Source organism: Marmota marmota, unplaced genomic scaffold (assembly GCF_001458135.2).
Source record: "Marmota marmota marmota unplaced genomic scaffold, marMar, whole genome shotgun sequence".
Taxonomy (NCBI): Eukaryota; Metazoa; Chordata; class Mammalia; order Rodentia; family Sciuridae; genus Marmota; species Marmota marmota.
The window spans coordinates 2,473,448-2,491,222 of NW_025999897.1; the positions used below are offsets into that span (position 1 = coordinate 2,473,448).

Sequence of the window (17,775 nt, forward strand, 5' to 3'; positions counted from 1 at the left end):
AAAGTTTGGCAGCTGAAAAAATTTAAACTTTCCCCTTTCTAGACTTTGCAAATTAACAGTTCCATCAGAGGTAGATCTTTGGACAGGAGTTGAATAAAGCACCTCTCACTTGGGCATCCTGCTGAGCTCAGATGGACACAAAGAAATACTTGATTCTTTCAGATTGTTTTGGAAAATAAAAGAACTTTCTCAAATTCTGAGCAATGACAAAAAAAGGGGAAGGGTTCTTTTCTGTGGTGGTGGAGAGGGATCTAACTTAAATGGTATGTTTTTTTGTTTTGTTTTTTATGTGCTAAAGGTCTAACCAGTACTCACATCTTATGTCATTGGTTTTCTTTCTCATATAACTTTTTTTTTTTTTGGTACTGGGGATTGAACCCAGGGGCGCTTTGCCAGTGAGCCACATCCCAGCCCTTTTTATTTTTTACTTTGAGACAGGGTAAAAATACTCACAAAGTTGCTGAAGCTGGCTTTGAACTTATGATCCTCAATCCTCCTGCCTCAGTCTCCCAAGCCACTGGGATTATAGGCATCTCCTCTGCACCAGTTTATGTAACTATTTAACAATAATTTTTATAGTTGGGCATGATGGTGCATACATGGAATCACAACTACTAAGAAGGCTGAGACAGGAGGATCACAAATTCAAGGCTAGCCTAGGCAACTTAGCAAGACCGTATCTCATAATAAAATAAAAAGGGTTGGGGATGTAGGTCCATGGTAGACCACTTGCCTAGCATGTGCAAGGCCCTGGGTTCTATCCTCAGTGCCAAAAAAAGAATAAATTGTATAATACTCGTGTGTGTGTGTGTGTTTTCCTGGGATTGAACCCAGGGCCTTGTACATGTGAAGCAAGCACTCTCCCAACTGAGCTATATCCCCAGCACTGTACAATACTCTTTAACATGGAACATGCCACTGTAGGACTCCAGAAGACTGCCTGAAGAGCAAGAGGGGGTTTCTGGAATGTTCCTAAATGCCTGCCCCTACCATTCCAAATGCTTAGACACTGTTCAGTCACCTGTATTCCTCCTTGCCTCCTCCCACCCTAAAGTTGTACCATCTGCTATCCTTATATAGAAGTGGTGCATACTTGTAATCCCAGTGACTCAGGAGGCTGCGGCAGTAGTACGGCAAGTTTGAGGCCAGCCTCATGAATTTAGTGAGGCCCTAAGCAATTTAGAAAGACCCCGTCTCAAAACATTAAAAAAAAAAAAATGTTGCTCAGTGGTAAAGTTCTCCCTGGGTTCCATCCCCAGTAAAAAAAGAAAGAAAAAGACCCAGAGCTGGAGGGTATAGCTCAGTGGTAGAATACATGCCTACAATGCATGAGGAACTGAGTTTAATCCTCAGCACCAAAAGGAAAAAATAAAGACTCCCTTACTCATAATTACATTTCTGTTTCATGATTCCACAAGGTTCCCTGGAGTCCCTGGAACTTAAAGAGGCCCATGGAATATGTGGCTACAGTATCTCAGAGAAACACTTGTGCTCTCTCAGATCAATGTCATCCTCTTGTTAGGACCTTTGGACAGACACAAGCTTAGTAAAACTATAGACAGACTCGCCATGGGAGCAGAAGGAAAAGGTACACTTTTCAACCATTTTTCATCCAAGGCATGCCGAGCATCACATATTGTACATCAGCCTATTGTTTCCTTCACAAAAAGGGAGAAGACAGCTCATAAAACAAACACCGTCATCAACATATACTGAGTGTTCATTATATAGATAGCCCAAGATGAAGGTAATATACTATATTCCAAAATCCTGCCAAGACTCTGAGAACAGTTTTTGGCACATTTAAACAGCAGCATGACCATAAATTATATAAGAGGAGAATTTTCTTAGTACATTTCAGAAAAAATACAATAAAAACTGCTACAAACATAATTTAGTGCTTAAGAACCTTCACATGGTGAAGTTCAGTTGCAACTTTTGTTATTTTATTTAATGCATATATAAAGCATCACCAAAAGAATAATTTTAATATTGGGTCCAAATTCAATTAGAGTGGTTACATTTTTATGGCAGAGTAACATTTGCAGGGCCCTTCTTTAATACACAAGTTATTAAATCCCATAGTCCCTTAATCTACACTGCAGACTAATCTAATGCACTTAAACTGCCCTCAAGAAACTAGCCTTCAGCTAACAGTGCTATTTGTATATTCTGTATGTGTGTGTGTGACGTGAGAAGCCATTTTTTTCCTCTTGACGTCTTAAGAGTCATCTTTAATAATGTCTCTCTGTAGCTCCAATGTCCTCAACTCCTGATGATCAAGACTGACTTTGCAGGTCACTTACCTCTTAGAAATGCCCACTACTTCAGGGACCCTATGCCTCCCATTCACACAATTCTAGCTGAAGGCCTGGCAGAGATGATAGGAATAAATCCACAAATCCAGATAAACCTGTAAGTATCTACAGTTTCCAGCGTGCTCCACACATTTCCCACTGTGCTCATAACAAATGCTCCAATGGTATGACCACCTGCAAATGCATAACAGGGCAGTTTAGTTAAGTGGTCGGGAGCCAGGATCCCATGACTGTACTACCTGAGCTCAAATCTTGGCTTGCCACTCTTTTCCAGTCTCTTGAATTTTGGATTTCCCTATCCATAAGACGGAAATACTAGGTATAACCACCTTTTTTGTCAAAAGGGTCAAAAGAATGTCTAGCAGGGCCTGGTGGTGCACGCCTATAATCCCAATGGCTCAGGAGGCTGAGGCAGGATGATTTTGAGTTCAAAACCAGCCTTAGCAACCTAGCAAGGCCCTAGGCAACTCAGTGAGACCTGTCTCTAAATAAAATCTTTAAAAGGGCCTCACTGATTAAGGCCCCTGTGTTCAATCCCTGGTACCAATCAATCAATCAGTCAATCAAGGCTAGTATTTTAAAGGGAGGTATCTGAAGTTTATATAAAATCTATACACTTTCTTAGTTCTCCTAACTTTTCTCCCCTATTTCTTAGGTTATTTGGACTAACATTTTCACAGGTCTAGGCTAATTGGTAAAGCAAGAGCCAGCCTGTTCAAAATTAGGGCTCCACTGCCTCAAATATTTTCCAGAACAAGGTCAGATGTAAATTAACAATGACAAGCAGCCCCGAGAGAATTATGCCAGTTTATGTGGTGACTGAACGATTTGATGTCAAGACAGGATGGTCCCAATTTAGAACAACGAAACATTTCAACAAAGGCTAATGTTTTCAATCCAGAGAAAAGTTGGCTTTAAATGACCTCAAGTTTCAACAGAAATCTAATTTGGCAAAGTTAGAGTGGGAGTCATCCACCACTCTCCGAGCTGAGTATGATGCCCATCATACAGGAAAGAGAATGCATGATGAGAACATGGTGACCACATGACAGCCATCAGGGCTGGCCACATTATAGACCCTCATCAGAGCTGACTGAAGTGACAGAGCTGTATTTTGAAAATTAGGATCTACATGCCACAGTATGAAATCCTGGGGACTTGACAGCTACCGCTCCAAGCTGTTGGTCCTTCTTCAGTGGAAACATCCCATTGAGACAAATGAGTGGATAGGCGGGCAAGTGGGTTTATAGTCTTTGAAATCAATAAGCCTGTAAGTCATAAAATATTCCCCCCCCCCAAAAAAAAGTTACAATTAAACCAGAGTCAAGCCCCCAAAGTGGCAATTCATCTTAATGTTGATCAAAAAAAGGGCAAAAAAATTTATTTTAAAAGATAGTATTGCCAGGCTGAGGTTGTGGTTCAGTGGTACAGAACTTGCCTAGCATGCATGAGGCACTAGGTTCGATCCTCAGCATCACATAAAAATAAAAGATAGTGTCCACCTGAAACTAAAAAATAAATATTTAAAAAAATAATAAAAAAATAAAAGATAGTATTGCTTTTCAGCCCTTTGACCACTTCATGAAAAGGAAATATTTTATTTTTGTTGTCATTGTAAGATACCAATTCTCTGCATTCTGAAGAAGAGTTAGAATGCTTTGGCTGTGAAACTTCCTTTACAAAATAGGCCTGAGGGCTGGAGCTGTGGCTCAGCAGTAGCACAGTCGCCTGGCATGTGTGAGGCTCTGGGTTCGATTCTCAGCACTGCATATAAATAAATAAAGGTCTATCAACAACTAAAAATATATTTTTAAAAAGCAGGCTGGAAGTCCAGAAGTGTTTATTTTTTTATTTTTTGTAGTAGGCGGACACAATACCTTTATTTTATTTTTATGTGGTGCTTAGGATGAAACCCAGCGCCTCACACATNCCCAGCCCATTTTTTTTTTTTTTTTTTTTTATTACTTTGAATCAAGAGATGTCCCTCATCATCCTTGCAGGTGTTCTGCACATAAAGCATCCAGAAAGGGGCAGGATCTCTCTTTCCAGGTTCATCCCTAGTCCAAAACCATCATTCCTACAGATCAGCAGCAGTGAGAGGAGATTCTACCTGAGGTTCCCTTCGTTGGTAGAAAGCAAGCTGGATTATCACCAGAGCCATCATGTAAAGAGAGGACCTGTAGAGTGTGGGGTGTGGGGACCAGAGAACTGGAAGTGAGCACCGTAGTACTTAATTTTGTCACAGATGAACTCCATAACCCCAGCAGATGACTTGACCTCTTCATGTCTCAGTTCCTCATCTGTAAAATCAGGCAACTAGATCAAGTTTTAAAGTTCTTCCCAGCTATAGATATCTGTCTTTCTAGAATAAGCACAATTTGCAAAACAGTAATTTTCAAATCTGGGCCTCATTTGCAATAATTCTTGACTTATAGAGCTCCCAAAACCTGATTTTCCTGAAAAGATTACCAAAGCACCACGATTCTGCCTCCCTTTAAACATTTTGTTGCATATCCTGAAATATCAGAAAATCACCAACTCAGAGGTGTGTGTTCTCCACAGTGTTTTAAGGGACCACAGTCAAGGTGAGTCTAGACCATAGTCTACCATTTGACTTCAGGAGACTCTGTGCATATAACCAGGATATCTTTAATTTTATTCCTCTAAACTCCAGGCCTGAAAAATCTGATGGAAGTCCAAAGATATGCAAAGTTTGATCCTACTGTGATGAAGTTAACGTTAGTATTCCTATAACTCTATGTTTTTAGTTTGCCTTCCCAATAAATCTAGAAATATCCTACTTGAAATAACCATAGTAAAAACTTAAAAACCCATATTTATAAATGTCAACTTAAAAGATAGTTTTTACATTGTGAAATCAAGAGTTTCCTTTAAATTGCAGCTCTTCCAAGCTCATTTATGTTAAATTCTGTGTATTTAACCAAGAATTACCATAGGAGTAAGAGCCGTAGCTCAGTGATAGAGAAAACCCTTGCCCAGCATTGGCGAGGTCCTAGGTTCCATCCCCAGTATTGGGGGGGGGAAAATTAAACATGCAAAGTGTGTAAACAAGGATCTTTTAATTTAAAAAAAATAGAGCTGGGCACAATTGTGCAAGCCTGTAATCCCAGCAGCTCAGGAGGCTGAAAAGCAGGGGGATTGCAAGTTCAAGGCCAGCCTCAGCAACTTAGTGAGGCCTTAAGGAAGTTATCAAGACCCTGCCTCAAAATAAAAAAATTTAAAAAAGGTCTGGGGTGTGATTCATTGGTTAAGCACCTCTGGGTTCAATCCCTGGTACCAAAAAAAAAAAAAAAAGTTTTTAAAACAAGAATTAGAATAAACAGTAGTTAAATAAAGGACAACTAAGATCTTAAGTTATTGCTAGGTCAGTAGGCAAATACGACTCACTTGTTCTATGGTGTAATAGGAGGTCACACTAGCTAAAAATGACACAAAACAGAGTTTCACTTCTTTCAGAAGTCCACATAATCCTGGTAGTTCAATGAAACAAAATTGCCAACTTTTTTCTTAAAGCATGACCCTAGACCACTTTTCTCCTCTGTACTCTCTAAACATTCCTCAGGCCCTTTACATATGCCTATTCTAATTTTTATTGGTCTGCTTTCTCAACAAAACTGTCACCCCTGGAAAGATAATGTTCCAGTTGCATACTTCTCTGTATAATTAATTCCTAAAAGAAATGCCCTCTGAGGTCATCTAATCCAAAATTCTACTTCCTTTAAATTTTTTGTATTTTTTTTATTACATAAACAATACATTTAGCAGCAACTGAAAGCTGTCAGCAGAATTCATTTCCTCCTTCGTCCTTGACATAGTATGCTGCAGATGGACACACAGATGATCATGAGGGTTTTATTCCCAGCCTGCCTTGCAACTGGCCATGGGGTATAGCCACAGGACTATGTCCCTGCCAAAGGATAGCAGTAGGAGTGATACAAGCCACTTTGGGACCAGGACCTTGAGACAGCTGTTGTGTACCCCTTGGGCCCACTCTTCCTCTTCATGACAGCCTTGGCCATTTAGGCCTTGAGGAATGGAAAAGCCACAGGCTAGAAGGAACCTGGGTCCATGTGTATCTGAATGGAACCAAGCCACCTGCCCACTGGAACTCTCCAACCTCATACTGTTAAATGAGAGAAATTCCCTTCTTCAAATCACGATACTGGTAGATGTCTTGTTTCAGCAGTTTGACCTTTACGATGACTAATACATGCATAGTTATAGCAGAGACAATGAGAAAATAAATATGTGAAGCAAAAGCAAAGTCACCCTGTCTCCTACTACTCCTAACTAACCACTATTAATATTTGTGGGTAGTAGGTCCTTCTAGACTTTTTTCCATGTATTTAAAACCACATGCATATATGTTTCTACAGAAAGGAAACCATACTGGTTTATAGCCTTTCTCACCTAATATCATCACCTATTTACTATGCTGATATTTTTCCAAATCAAAAATGAGGTTGGGGCTGGGGATGTGGCTCAAGCGGTAGCGCGCTCGCCTGGCATGCATGGGGCGCTGGATTTGATCCTCAGCACCACATAAAAATAAAGATGTTGTGTCCACGGAAAACTAAAAAATAAATATTAAAAAATTCTCTCTCTCTCTCTCTCTCTCTCTCTCTTTCTCTCTCTCTCAAAAAAAAAAAAAAAATGAGGATCATGAGTTCAAAGCCAGCCTCAGCAAAAGAATGAGGCACTAAGCAACCCAGTGAGACCCTATCTCTAAATAAAATACAAAATTGGGCTGGGGATGTGGCTCAGTGGTCAAATGAGCCCGAGTTCAATCCCTAGTACCAAAAAAAAAGAATATGTATGCCAGGCATAGTGGCACATACCTGTAATCCCAGTGGCTCGGGAGGCTGAGACAGGAGGATTGTGAGTTCAAAGCCAGCTTTTGCAACATAGTGAGGACCTAAGCAACTCAGCAAGACCCTGCCTCTAAATAAAATATTTTAAAATGCTGGGGATGTGGCTCAGTGGTAAAGCACCTCTGGGTTTAATCTCTGGTACCAAAAAAAAAAAAAAAGAGAGAGAGAGAATACATATATATACACATATATATGTGCACACACATATATAACTTTAATGCCTATATAATATTCCATGACTTGGATCTAACAGAATTTATTTAACTGTTGGACTTTTTCATTTTACAATTCTGTTATTAAACATCATTGCAGAGAACATTTATTCTTACACATAAACTTGTAGACATCTAACAGATTGTTTCTTTTTTCAGGTCTCTAGCCTCTTTGCAGCGGGCACTAGGGAGAGTCCCTATTCTTTTTTTTTTTTTTTTTTTTGTAGATGGACAGAATGCCTTTATTTTATTTGTTTATTTTTATATGGTACTGAGGATCGAACCCAGTGCCTCACATATGCAAGGCAAGCGCTCTGCCACTGAGCCTCAACCCCACTCCCCCTATTCTTAATATATCCTTACAAACAGAGATTCGTCCTTTTTCTGGATACCTGTGTAAAGTCATTATGTCTGAGAGCTAGCTGCGGGCCACGTTCACTTTGTATTTCTGGATGAGTTCCCCTTTGGTTTCATCATGCATAGACATTCCCAGAAACCAAGCCTGTCTGCATCAACAGCTCCCTGCGCAGGGGCACAACTCCCTTCTACAGTGCGGTCCCAGTTACCAACATGCACAGAAGGGGAAGATGGAGGAGACCTCGCTGCCTGCTGACAAACCTTGATCTACATCTGTGTTGCCAATTACTTGTTCAACAAACCTGTTACTTTTTTGGAAATAATAAATAATTCAGGGAAAGTCATTTTGAATCCTCTGACATCTGTTGCTTGTATGACTCTGAATTATTCATCAGTGAGCATAAACAGTATTAATTAAAGAAAAGTACTGAGGCAAACCATTCAAATAGAAATGAACATTGCAGGAGAAAATGCCTTCGCTCAGCGCACGCTTCACATGTCATTGACAAATATCTCAAAGGACATGCCGGTGGTCGGCATCTAAAGGAGCTGTACTTTTTAGAAATCAGGAGGCAGGATAGAATGAATAAAGAAAAATAAAAGAGCATTATTTTATGTTTCCAAATTTACGTTTTCTTCTCCCCTTCAAAAAAAAAAAAAAGAAGTTATCATCTTCGATTTGGTCTCTGTGTCCAGAGGAGTGCTGTGGTATTCAAACAGTGTCTTCCAAATGAGGTTCTGAGGAATCACAAGAATGAGTATCAGGAATCACATCATGTGCTCATTTGCAGACTGAGATTCAGATATCTTAATGTAAGACTGGGCCAGTTCCACTCCCCCTGCTTAAAGATGGCTCTATTACTCTAGCTAATGATTTATCTCCATGACAACTTTGGCACTTCCTTTTTCTCTTATGGTAAAGGGCAAAAGAGGAAAACCTTACAGCCTGGCCGCCTAGTCCACACAGGGGAATCATTCCGTCCTCCCCCTCGCCTGCCTGCTGGTCTCTATGGGAGCACATCCCATGCAGTAACACCCTCCGCCCTACACGAGGGGACCAGTGTGAACATAAGGGAATGTGTTAAAGAGTTGACAAAGCACTGTTGGTAAACAGACACCTCCAAAGGTGGGGCCGGGCAGAGTCTCAGCTTCAGGGGGCCTGATGCAGAGCTGCTAGCTAGATGCTAAAGGTGGTTTGATTCTGGGGAGGCTTTCAGAAAACCCAGTTTCTTTGTGTGGCACCAGTGAATAAAAAAGACTCAGTAACCTTCCACTCTGAGGTAGCAGCTGCTGGGGTTGCTCTGGGCAACAGAAGAGAAGCACTGGGGGTGGGAGAGGAGCAGCAGAGAAGAGAAGGAGATGGAAGAAATAAAAACATTTTTTTCTTTTTTTAAAGAAGGCCACAAGTCCAGTTTGGGGCCCTTTCCAAGCCTCTGAATTCAGAGGGCTGACAAGCACTGGCAAGGTCTAAGGACCTGTGGTGACTGATGAAGAGGCTTCTGTGCATTTAACTAGCGCCCCGGGTCTCTCCAGGTCGGGTCCTCAGAGACCTCCCAACGCTTCCAGAAGAAAAGGGGCCACAGAAACCATTTTTCAGTGACATCCTTTCAAGGAACTTCACCCATGGGGACAAGCCTTCCTTGTTCCTCCAAGTTTGGTTTGTTGTTTTCTTTTGGGGAGAAAGTTTGGAAGCAGTACAGGAGACCGGTGGAGGGAAGCGTGGAGAAAAGAAGAAACAGAAAAGGGAACTGCTCACAAGTGTCCTCCGTCAAAGGGGGCTTGTTGTCAAGAACAGCAGAGAAGGGGTGGAAACGGAGCCAGGGCTCTGTGTTCCCCAAAAAGAGTTTGAACAGGGACCGCTGTGTCTCTTTTAGGCACTACCCAAAAGGGAACTACAGATTTAGAAAAGGTCTGACTGGCTCTCATATGGCATTGGATTTCAACAAATGAACTTAAAAGATCTCTTTCAGAAGGACAGTGGTGGATCTTTGCTGAGAAAGAAGGCTGTCTAAAGTCAGGACCCTGCAAATGACACCAAGGCCAACTGGGATGAAGCCTGTGTACAATACCCAATGTGTCCCAGGTGCCCACAGAGCTTCAAATTCACTCCAATCTTCAAAAACAAAACATTTACTGAGGACCTTCTATTTTAAAAAGAAAACAAAATCACTTCCAATACAAGCAGAATCTGAGCTAGAGCATCTTGGGAGCTGAATAAAAGTTGACCCCTCATGGTGGGTGAATCCAGCACAGGAGTGCCATCTCTCTCACCAGGAGGAACCTGGAGGCAGCCACAGCCCTGGCTTGGTGACTACGCTATGACGCACCCAGAATTTGGGGGCTGTGAAGGGCTTTACTCTAGCGATGACCAAGACCGGGAGGTGGAAGGGAGCTCCCAGGTTTCATCAGGGACATAAGGAACTCAAAGGGCAGTGGGAAGCCCCAGGCCCGGGATGGATGCACACCATCCAAAGCACACCTTGAATGCCACCGATATGGTAAAAATAAAACAATAGCAGACATCTTCAACAAAGATGGGCAGCTCTGTAAGGGCACAAGAATCACCCAAGAATCTTCCCACAGCACAGATTCTGCTGGTCCACAGACCCGCCTTCAGCAGCAACACTTAGACCCCGGTGGTGCTGGATCCACCGGGGGTCCAAAAGGAGAACCCTGACCAGAGCCTGCTCAGCTCAGTCAAATCAGTACATCTGGAGAGAGGTTAAGCACTGGACTTTCAAAGTTTTCCAGGGAATTCTAATGTGCAGCCAGGCTGAGGACCCCCTGGATGGACTAATTCTGGTTCTCTTTATCAACCAGATATATTGGACCTACAAAACTTAGTCTCTGGGGATCTCAGTTTGTCATCAGAAACATGGAGCTACGCTGGCCTAAATGGATTGCCATAGAAACAAATACACAATGAGCACTTTGAGAGAAAAGACAGAATGTGAGTTCTTTTGCAGGTGATTTTCTTAGTTTCATTGATGAGAGTGAGTGAGTTGCATCCCTCAATAATAAAATTTGACAAATAATGACTGCATTCGAACTCTGCAGATGACACCATGGGTTGTTGTTTGTCCCTCGACCCTTAGAGAGCTCTTTGTTGCTCTGTTAACTCCCCAAAGCCCAATTCCTTAACTGACAATTGGCTCCAAAATGGATTTCAGGTCCCAAAGGCATCTCAGTCAGTACCTTGAAAAATCCTCCTAAAATTATTTCAGCTTTGGATTTCTGGCACGATCTGATTCCTGACACAGACCTGCAAAGCAACCCGCATTCCCTCCCCTTCCATTCTCCCTAATCCTGCCAATCCTATGCTCCCAGGTGGAAAGAGGGTTTTCGGCTGCCAACTTTCAACTTTCTGTGCAATCAACAAAGCTTCATCACAGCAAAGGGCATCAGTTCTGCCAGCCGCCAACAGATGGCACTGGCGGCTGTGCAAGGACGTTTAGGCCTGAGCCTTGGCCTTGTTCCTTCATCTCTGCCACCTTTGGTAGTTTGAAATGGTCTTGTAAAACGTTATCAAAGGTTAAAAAAAAAAAAAAGTTCAGCTAAAATATGAGCATCTTTAGATATTAAGATAAGAGGTCTAAAGATGGTAAAGTCCCCAACGCCACCCCCCTACTCTGCCTTAGGAAAGAACTTGACCAGGAACCAATGTGCACCCAGCTCAGTAGGCGTCGTGCTGGGTTCCGAACAAATGGGCTTTCAGGAACTAACCTGTGAGAAGAGCTTGTGTGTGTCCCCAACTGTCATAATAACCAAACTGCTTCTCACGGCCCACACAGAAACCACAGGGAGAGCAAAACAACCCTCCACCATGAGGCCAGGCAGGGCTATGAACACCGCAACCCTTGCACAGCCATTTCAGAGGCTCTGCTGCCAACCAGAACTCCATTTCCTCCTGCTTTGGTGGCTTGTGGGCTAAAGACCATCAGCCATCCCCAAGAAAAGAGGCCTGTCCTTCCCTGTTGCTGCCTGACGGGTGGGGCTCCCGCCACAGCACCTCAGCTCTTCTGCAGGGAAAGAACAGGCAAAGACCGTGGTCTTAGCCTTTCGAAGGCGATAGTCAGGGATCTTGTGAAGTGCCAGGATTGTGGATACTATTTTAGATCAGTGGTTCTCCGCATGGGGTGACCTTGCTCCCCACGCTGCCTGGGGACATTCTGGGGAAATGGGAGAGCACGTTCTTTGCATCTAGGAGGTAAAGGCCAGGGATGCTGTCAACTATCCTCCAGCGCCAAGACTGCTCCTACTACAGTTCATTTATTCAAATGTGGACAGTGTTGTGCTGATGGGGAGAAACACTGCTACTGGGGCCCAGAAGGTTGGCCAGCGAAATGAAAATTCCAGAAGACATCTTGACGGAGAAGGCAAAAGCTAATTAATGTGGCTCCTTCCGTTTCTCCCTCCTAACATGAAAGGAAATCAAGCTCCCAAGCTCCCTTTGTGTCTACTTTTGAGGACTTCATTTCTGCCAAGGCCCCCCTTGTACATCTCAATCTTGCTGACAACCTCAGAATTTCATCTCTTCACCGTTGGCTCATCCCCTAAGCCCGCCGTCTTCTTCACCCCATCCTCCCTGTGATTCAGAGAGGCTGGTTTCCTACTTTAGAAACACCTCTCACCCAGAGAACAAAATAAATATTTCTGAGCCCATACTGACATAAATAAATGATGGGATAGAGAAATGAATGGAGAAGGGAAAAAATTCTATGTTATAAACATGGAAGGATTGAGATAAATAGATGAAAGAAGTAGGATCCACTGATAAAAGTTAAAATTAACTGGCAAACTAGGGAGTGAACAGGATCCTGGCCTAGGCTTGAAGCATTTCTCCAAAAATATGTATGCATGACTGGGGTGGTTTTAGCTTCATCTAGAAATCCTTCAGTAGTCCTCCCTCTAGGAGGTAAAGCTTAATTACTCTTGCCTTAATGTTAGCTGGGTTGAATGACTCACTTCTAATGAACAGAGTGTGGAAAGGGAAATTGGTGACTTTACAGTGGACAACTGTGACAGTGGGTAACCAAGCAATCAAGGTTAGCTTCAACAGAGACGTCAAACTGAGATCACATACAACCTGATATTATGGGTTGAGGACTATGGGGGTATTTTTTCCCAAACCCAGACTCTAGTCTGATGATCAGAAAACATCAAACAAATGCATTTTGAAGGGTATTCTGCAAACACCCAACCAGTATGAATCAACAATGTCAAAGTTATTAAAAAGAAGAAAAGACAAAAACATTGTCAAAGTTTGGAGACACTACAGAGATGTGATGATTAAATGCAATTTGATATAGTAATAAGATCCTGGAATGGAGAAAGGACACTCCGGAAAAACTGATGAAATCTGAATAAAATCTGGACTTGATAGTATGATACTAATGTTAAATTTCTTGGTTCTGATGCTTGTATCATAATTACTCATGATATTAACATTAAAGGAAGCTAAATAAAAGGTTATATAGGAGTTCTCTGTATAATCTTTGCAATGCCTCTGTAAATCTAAAATTACTTTAAAAGAAAAAAGAAAAAAAAAACTCATATTGATGACAAGTCTTCTTATCATCATCAAAAACTGGAAACAATCCAAATGTCCATCAAGTGGTAAATGAGTAAACGGATTGTGGTATATCCATTCAGAGAAATACTATTGAGCAATAAAAAGGCACAAACTACCAAGACATTCAGTAGCTGCTTAGATCATTGTCTGCTTGGAGCTGGGGGTAGGGAGAGAGAATGATGAAACGTTCTAGATCTTGATGGTGGAGTGGTCATGTGACTATATATTTGTTAGAACTCATCAAGTTGTACACTTAAGATCAGGAATTCGCTTAAAATCAGTATAAATTGTATGGCAATGAGGGCTAATTTTTTTTTTAATCTCTCAATCCTGTTGTTGCTTTGTTCTGTTCCCCTTATTCTTGGTGGCTTTTTTTCTACTTTATTTTTCTGGGGCTTCCTCTATGTCCCTAAACATGGGATACAGACAGTGAACCAGAGAAGAAGGAGGCAATGTGCTAATTCCATGGAGGAACCCTGGGTCCAGGCTTAAGCAGAATCTCTCAATAAGGCACAGCAGAGAGGCGAGGTCCCAGCAGGCCCCAGCTGTCTGCAATGGGTGCCCACCCTGACTTCCACTCCCACGGGTTGAATGTTACCAATAGAGTCGGGGAAGTCTGCCTGAGTGTGCCAGGGTCCCGGCCAGCCTCGGGATACTGAGTTGGTAACCAGATCAGTGCTTGTCACTCTTCCACAGGCAGGCGGGTCCTGGGTAGCTTGTTAGATGCAGAGCCTGACACTTCAGGCTGGGGGGCTGCGGAGTCTGTGCTTCTAACAGGCTGTGGGTGATGCAGTGCTGATGGCTGGAGCCCCACAACTGGAGTCCAGGATGGAGAACACAGGTATGTGCAGTGTGCGCTGAAAGGCAGGAAGGTTGCATAGGCCACAGGAGCATCTACATGCTTACAGGGTCAATGAGGTGTCCCCCAAAAGCTCATGTGTGAGACAAGCAAGAAAGTTCAGAGGTGAAATGATTAAATGATGTGAGTCATCTAATCATTAATTAAATCCTAGATAGCAATTAAATGGATGGTAACTGAAGGCAGGTAAGGTGTGGCTGCAGGAGGCAGGTCACTGAGGGCATGCTTTGGGTTTATATTTTTGTCCCTGGTGAGTCCAGTGCGCTCTCTGCTTCCTGTGGCCATGTCCTGGGCTGCTCCTCAGAGCAACAGAGTTGGCCGTCCATGGATTGAGACCTCTGAAACTGTGAGCACCAAATAAAATTTTCCTCCTCTAAAATTGTTCTTGTCAGATTTTTGGTCACAGAGACTAAAACACTTTCTTTGGGAAGGGAGTCCTCACAGACTGTAGAGCCATCCTGGGGCACCTGCAGGGATGGGCGCAATGGCAGTGTTGGAGGAACAAACTACTAACATGGTCTCATCATAGTCACTACTGTCTTAAGGCCTGCAGGTGACAGGCCTGAGGGAAGGCTTGGTCCAAGTGGTCTCCCAGAGCCCAGCCTCTTTCCTCTCTTGGTCCTCTCCACAGGCTCTCAAGGAAGCCTCCTCGCCATTCCGGTGGCTTCAGTATCGCCTGCCTAAGCAGTTCCCAGAGCTGGCCTGAAGCTGTGTCTCTGACCCCAGTGTTTCTAACAGCTGGAAGGTATCTCCAGCTCAGCTACTGAACCTGCAAATAACCGTGACCAAAACAAACCTGGCTTCTGTATTCTCTTCCCCAGCTGGGGGTTGTACCCAGCCATTTCTACAACTCTAAACAGCCCTTCACTAAGTATTACCTGAAACCTAGACCAGTCACATTCCCCTCTCACTACCTTCTGCAGTTTCTGTTTTAAAGGTTATTCCAGGCACAGTGAAATGTACATCAATGGGATTAGTTATCGATGTACATTTTCCTCACAGGCTAACATTGGACAGAGGCCTCTCTGCCTAATAGTCTTTGCCTCAGCACTGAGTCCAGGACCTGGCACACAGCATGATATGCAATGCACGCAGTGACACCATCGGAATTAAGCTCATTTCTGACCCAATAGGAGCCTCTAAACATTAATAGTTAAGGACCAACTCAGCTGGGTATGGTGGTGCACGACTGTAATACCAGATACTCCAGAGATTGAGGCAGGAGGATGGCGAGTTCAAGGGTAGCCTCAGAAACTTAGTGAGACCCTGTCTCAAAATAAAAATGTTTATTAAAAGGCCTGGGAGTGTAGCTCAGTGGTAGAGCACTTGGCTAGCACGTACGAGACCTTGGGTTCAATCCAGAGAACTGGAGGGAAAAAAAAAAAAAAGAATCATCCCAGATGTCTAAAATGCCCTTGTTTACCAATTTTCAATCATTGTCCTAGGGATAACTTTCTAGAAGATCAGGTTGACCCTTTTGGGAGTGTTATTCTTAGAACATGGAGATATTTTGACACAATATCCAAATAGCATATACCTGGTGGTGGCTGGCAGGTGACTTTGCTTTTTAGATAGAGTGTGGTGTTTTCCCTGAGTAAAGATAACCTGTAGAGAAAGATCTGTTTAGGGCACAAGCAAAGCAAAACACATTTGATTCCTAAAGGGACAGGTTAGCATAGCAAGAAAGTGACCTGGGCCCAAAATTCAGAATTTTCTAACAGTCACTCAGTCACCAAGCAGGGCCCTTTCAAAAACCTGTGACAACTTCCATTAAGTTAATACTCAATCTCCCAGGTCAGAATAAAGATGAAAAAGGTACAAATGAAACCTCTCTTACCTGTCCACACCACCCTCCCCAAACCTTGAAACTGGAAAGAAATTTGAGTTCACAAAAATAAGTCCCAGGTGGCTCAGAGCCCTTTTCAGCTAAAATGGAATAAAGCAGGCTCAAGAAGGACTCAAGGCACAAGAAGAGCTGGTTATTATTTTGCAAAAACTAAGGTCAAAGCCTTGTTAATAAGAGGAACATACTTGTATAAAACCAAATTGGTTGCTGGATTGTTGGGGAGCAGTAAAATTAATACTCGCTGCTGAGGCCTATTAGCCTCCAGTTGGCTCTGGAAGAAAGTGGTTAGAAGACAGCTGGGGATTAAAGTGTTCATCATCTCCCTCCTGCCAGCACCAGGGCCCAGAGAGTCTCCAGCAACCTCCGGTGGGAGCACTAAAGCCACACATGCAGAAGACACAGGCGTCTGACCCTCCATTCCTGTGTCCAGGGGTGGAGCTTTTTAAAAGAAAGGGTTGACAATATTGAATATGGAGGTAAGAGGGACACTTTGAAAGGGACACCTGCAGGAGAGGTGAGCTGTGTTTTAAAATAAGATGTGCTATGAAAAGACCAATGCCTGGTCCTGTTCTCTTTGCTGTCATGGGCAGTGCCTAAGTACCCTGCCTGAGCCCCTTTAGAGACACGAGGCACAAGGCACGGTTGCTCTGAGTGTTGGCCGCTGATGGGTCCCAAATGCCAATGGGAGCCAATCTAGCTCAAACCAATCACTGGCTGACATGAGAGCAGGGTACAAAAGACTACCCTTGCCCAGGTGCCCAGAAACCAGTCAACTCTACAGTGCCAGTCATGCTTCCAAGCTCCCCATGAACACCTGGAGTTTAGCTTTGGCCCAGCCTGCCACCCTCCCCACTCTACCTCCAACCCCCTATATCACCTCCAGGAGAATCCCTTGACTTCCAGGGAAGCAGACCCAAGACACTGGGAGGTAAGCTTCCATGACGTTTTGGAGCATTTGGTAGATCCTGGGAAAAGAATTTCCAGTTTGAAGTCCTCAGCACTCCCTTGAGGATGAGTAGGCAGAGAGGACTCAGACACCAGCCCAGCCGGTGCCTCAAACACCAGAGATGAGGCTCATTTCCCTGTTCTGCCTCACACAGATGGCAGGAAGGACAGCTCAAGGAGGGGCCCTGCCTTCCTGGGTGATAGACTGACTTCTGTAAAGATCCTATAACAAAAGGTTGGTTTTACTAGCTCGTGGACACCCAGGTCCCAAGTTGGGAGCATGTCACCATTGGCAGGTGGAATCTCCCAGGCTACTGACAAAGCAGGAAGATTTATGTCAGATACCAAGTCTCTTTCAGCCAGGTGTTAACAGGGCTTCACACTGGTGCTGCCATCATGACACAAACTCTTTCCTTAGCACTTTTCAAGACTGTCCTTTACAGGTGGGGGTAGCTCCGTGGAAGAGTACTTGCCTAGCATGCACCAGGCCCTGAGTTCCATCCTCATCACCACCAAAAAATTTGTATGTATAATTAATTAATAATAATATATAATATGGGGACTGGGGATGTGGCTCAAGTGGTAGCGCGCTCGCCTGGCATGCGTGCTACCCGGGTTCGATCCTCAGCACCACATACCAACAAAGATGTTGTGTCCGCCGAAAACTAAAATAAATAAATAAATAAATATTTAAAATTCTCTCTCTCTCTCTAAAAAAAAATAATAATATATAATATGAATAATATATAAGTTAGTTTCACAGTTAACAGGCCA

The 17,775-nt window shown here is 43.2% G+C and overlaps 1 protein-coding gene across 1 annotated transcript in view; it reads right to left on the reverse strand.

The window, feature by feature from the left end:
• Pitpnc1 (phosphatidylinositol transfer protein cytoplasmic 1) overlaps positions 1 to 17,528 on the reverse strand; it is a 189,141-nt gene extending 171,613 nt beyond the window's left edge. Inside the window, exon 1 of the mRNA XM_048798202.1 lies at positions 16,934 to 17,528. Within this exon, the coding sequence (XP_048654159.1) occupies positions 16,934 to 17,011 (78 nt within the window). The 5' untranslated portion in view covers positions 17,012 to 17,528. The remainder of the gene's footprint in view (positions 1 to 16,933) is intronic.
• Between the last annotated feature and the right edge of the window lie 247 nt (positions 17,529 to 17,775).